The sequence below is a fragment of the Panthera uncia genome, assembly GCF_023721935.1.
Source record: "Panthera uncia isolate 11264 chromosome E2 unlocalized genomic scaffold, Puncia_PCG_1.0 HiC_scaffold_20, whole genome shotgun sequence".
Classification (NCBI taxonomy): Eukaryota; Metazoa; Chordata; class Mammalia; order Carnivora; family Felidae; genus Panthera; species Panthera uncia.
In genome coordinates, this window is record NW_026057589.1 from 24079425 (window position 1) to 24083813 (window position 4389).

At 65.1% G+C, this 4389-nt stretch overlaps 1 protein-coding gene across 1 annotated transcript in view; it reads right to left on the reverse strand.

Annotated features, from left to right (window-relative positions):
* Nucleotides 1–525: 525 nt before the first annotated feature.
* SLC7A5 (solute carrier family 7 member 5) overlaps nucleotides 526–4389 on the reverse strand; it is a 32991-nt gene continuing 29127 nt past the window's right edge. Inside the window, exons 9-10 of the mRNA XM_049622640.1 lie at nucleotides 4059–4236; nucleotides 526–2966 (exon numbers count right to left, since the gene is read on the reverse strand). Coding sequence (XP_049478597.1) covers nucleotides 2911–2966; nucleotides 4059–4236 — 234 coding nt within the window. The 3' untranslated portion in view covers nucleotides 526–2910. The remainder of the gene's footprint in view (nucleotides 2967–4058; nucleotides 4237–4389) is intronic.

Consider the following 4389-nt stretch of genomic DNA (forward strand, 5'->3'; position numbering starts at 1 on the left):
CAGGCTGCGGCTGCCCCAAAACACCCTTTCCGGCCCGGCAGACCCCCGTCCCGCCGGTCCTCAAGGCCCCGTTCGGAACGCTGACGCTCCGAATGGAGTTTGCCGGAACTGAGTGAGTGCCGTCCGTGGGCCTGTGTCACCGTGGCTCTCGGCCCCGCTCCACCGGGGGCCGCCCTCCCTCCCGACCCCCAGCTACACGTGCCTCCCCGTGGTGCTCTCCCCTCCTCGGGGTCTCCTCCATCCGGACTCCAGCAGCCCCTCCAAGAGGCCGACCTCGACTCTCGCCCAGCCTGTCTCCTGCCCGGCCTTCACCACACATCCCGAGGCAGGGCCCACGGCCCCCACGTCCGGCCTCCTGCTCTGCCGGCCCCAAGGAGGCCCTGTCGGTGAATGAATGAATGAGCGAACGAATGAGGTGGGCCAAGGGGTGTGTGGTCACCCCCATCTGTGGGGAGAATGCCCAGGCCCCTCCCTACACCCAGAATGTGGCGCTGGGAACAGGACACAGAAAACCACCCGCAGCACTTAAGATTCTGATCGGTTTTCTTTAAAAAACAAACGAAAAGCCCCCAACTCCCCACCCTGAACCAGCCCAGCACAACAGGTTAGCCATTAACGGGAAAAGAGAAAGAGACGTGAAGCGACACCATTACGGGCAGGTGTCCCGGCCGGGCTGACGTGGCCGCGACGCCAACAGGGACACGAGACAGCGGGAACACTGTGAAGCAGCAAGGCCATCGACCCCGCAAATAAATAGACATACTGCCAACAGCACCCTGCAAATTAGCGACACGTCGGACAGGATCAAACAGCAGAACCGCTAACAAACGCTCATGGTTATGACAGGGTTTGGTTTAAAACAAACGAAGCCTGACAAATGGGGAGCGCTCGGGGGCACCTGTCAGTAGGGTGGTCGGACAGAGTCCCTGTCCCACCTGGAAGGTCACCACAGAGGCGCCGTGTAGTGTCTGCGGGCTTGCATGGCGCCTGGGTGGTCCCCGCCTTCTGAGGGGGGTCCCTGGGCCGGGTGGCGGGGGGGGGGGGCACAGCTCCAGGAACTGCAGCCTGGGCCCCGACCCCCCTTCACGGCAGATGTGCCAGACCGATGCGGGGACAGTCGCATGTCAGAACTACCTGTGACCTCCCGGGGCCCCCTCCAGCACCCCCCCTCCAGTGCCGCCTGCGTGAGACAGGGTCCCCGGGCCCCCAGTCCACCCCCGCAAGGCAACACTGCCCCAGTTCCCCACACCCGCCCCCCAGCCCCCTGCGTCCCCCCAGAGCCAGCACTGTGCTCAGCCCCCAAGCAGGAGGAATGGCCGCCCGGCCCACTTCTCAGCCTCCGGACGCCTGAGGGCTCAGCTCAGCGCGCCCCTGGGGAGGTGGTCAGCAGTCAGGGACCAAGCAGAGCCACCCGGGGCCTAAGATGGGGGTCTGGCGGGAGACGCATGACCCTGGAGGGCAGTGCTCCCTGCCCTCACACAGCGGTAACCCGGGGCCGCCAGCCAGAGTAGGACACACTGGCCGGGCCCCAGCTGCTGCCCCTGGGGAAGGCGCCTTGGGAACCACAAAGACAAAGTCTCCGGAGCAGCAGTCAGAGCGGTGAAGAGGGCCCGGCCGTGCAGGAGGGGGCCGGGGCCGGGGCCGGGGCCAGGCAGTTGGCTGGGGTGCCGCCCAGCCCATGAGGTCGGTTCCTCAGGCCCCGGCTGGGAGGCGGCTGCCTCGAGGGACTCCCCGGCTGGGAAGCCCACGAGGGGTCACAGTGTCTGCCTTTCTCGTCTGGTCGGTTCTAGAAGATTCCGAGTCTGGGGCCTTGCCTGAAAAAGCTACAGCCCGGTTCTGATGCTGGATGCGGAGCGGGCTGGAGGCGGTGCCACCCACGGCCCACGTCCGGCGGGCACAGAAGACGCCTGAGTCCTGCCATGGTGCTGCCGTTGCTGAGGCTGGCGTCCAGGGCGGGACGTACGAGGTCGGAAGCCCAGTGCATCCCGGGTGTTGGGGTCTGGCCCGGAGCTGGCCTCTGAGCCACATCCCGGGTAGTGCACACCGGTGGCGGCTCAGCTCAGGGACCGTCCAGCTGCTCGTGACCTCTGTCGGAGGCCCCCACCTACAGCAGACACCGGGCTCGGGACCAGCCTTGTGTGGAGCTGGGGCCAGTGTTACTCTCTGAAGGCCGCTGTTCTAGTGACTTTCTCTTCTCTCTTCTGGGGACGGGAGAGGAAATCTACCCTTGGGTCTTTAAGGCAAAGAGACCTAAGTCCCGAGATTCGTTTTCGCTAAGTCACTACATCTACGACAACAAGCGACGACAAAAAAAGCTAAGTGTGTGGTCTGGGCCGCCGTCTGTCAGTGCAGCTCTGAGGTCCACGCGGCGAGGCCGGAGTGTTGGGCGCTCTGTTCGTGGGACTGGAGTGTCCGGTGCTCAGAATCCCTCCCTTCCCGGGAGCCTGCACCGAGACCGGGCCAAGGGTCGCGCTCCGCAAACGACCTGGTCCCTCTGAGGCAATCGTGCTGTGGGGGGCGTGAGGGGAAACTCTCCCCGCTCCCCCTCAGTTCTTTAGAAACTAAGCATCGTGGTGTTGTCAACTTGACCTAAAACTTAAATTAAAAAAATAATACAAATAAACCAAGGTGGGAAGGAGAAGGGCCCAACGTGGCCAACGGTCCGCAGGGCGCCAGGGGCCCGGCCTCTCCTCGGTCCACCGCTCACGGAGGTAAGGGTGGAAGTTCACTTTCTGGGACTAGATTCGTACCAGTTTTTACTGTGGCCCCGGCCCCCTGACCCGGCGGAGGGACGGTGTGGGGCGCTCAGCTGAGCTGCCTGGATGACAGGACTAGAGTCGCTTTTCGAGGTGAGTTGTTTTGTCACGATCTTTGTGCGTTTCTTTCCGGCAGCTTCTCGGCCCTTCTCGCCTACGTCTCCTGGGGCACCACTTGCATGAGCTTCTGGCAAAGGACCGTCGTGGAAACTGGTGGGGGGAGGGGATAGCGGAGTTAGGCTGGGGGGGGCACCCGCGTGATGTGGGCCGCGGCTCCCCCTGCCCCTCCGTGGCCACGCCGTCCAAAGCCGCAAGAGTGGCCACCTTCCTACGTGAACCTTCCCGCTGTGCGGCCTCCCTGCCGCTGGGTGCCAGCCTGCACACCCGGCTGGGGTGGCCAAGGAACCTGGCAACAGGCAGGGGCCGGCCCCACCCCTCACCTCGCTTTCAGAGCCCAGGGTTATGAGGAACCACAATGGGGCGCAGGGCCCGCTGCTGGAGGGCTGGGGAATGCCCTCCTCCTCCGAGGCTAGCCTGTGGTCCCGCAGAGGGGCTGGAGCCCGATGGACACCTGCCACCACAGACTCCGGGAGCACTGATCCTGGGTGGGTGTTGACATCAGGACGGAGGGGTTCCTGCCCTGGGCGCGTGGGGCGGTGAAAGATGACCGACCGGGAGCCGGTGGTCTAGACTGGAAGCAAAGCTTCACCAATGCGACGGCGGGCGGGCGCCAATGAGAGCGCGCAAGGGCCCACGGGCACGTGGTGATGGTGGCACAGGCCTGCAGACCGCCTGACTCCTCCAGGGACCCGCCACGGTACAGGCTGTTTCAGTACAGGGTCCTGAAGCTGGCCTGTCAATCGCACCCAGGACGGCGGTGCAGGGACCCTGCGTTCTCCTCCCCTGCCTTTCTGGGTCAGCCAGCTGCGTTCAAGCCGGAGACAGACGGAGGGATTTCATCGCTCGTCAAAGGCAGCCTGGTTTTCTGGAATCCCTTGTTCTGAGATTAGCTGCTGCCGAGCTGAGCGTCTTAGCCCCGGACCACGTGCGCTAAACGTCACTGCCACCCACGTCCCAGGGCCCGAACCCTGCTGTTTCCATGGGCCCCCCCGCCAGGGATGCATCTCTCCTACGCTGGCCGACCCCGGGACCTGGGGACATCACGCGCTCCACTGCTCCTGGACAGTGGGGTTAGGTCAGAGCACCAAATGGCCCTACTCTGGGGCGGGGGGCGGGGGGAGGGGGCGGCGGGCCCCCGGGTGGGGACGAGGGGCGCCCCGGCTGCGGCCCAACGATACTCACAGATGCCACGGAGAAGCCACTTGGGCTTGTTTTTCCACCAGACCCCGAAGTAGTAGACGGGCAGGCCACTGAGGATGATGGTGAAGCCGATGCCGCACTCCACGGGGGTCTTCCAGAAGGACACGGCGATCAGGAACAGGCAGGCCAGGATGAAGAACACTGGGAGGGCCAGGTTCACCTGGGGATGGGGACGGGGAGGGAGCTGACGCCAGGCATTCCCTTCCCACACCTCCCACTGCCCGCTGCGTCACGAGTCCCGTCCACCCCGGGGGAAAGCACCGTGTCCCCCGAGCCCCTGCTGGAGGCACCCCCCCCCCCCCCCCCCCCCCCC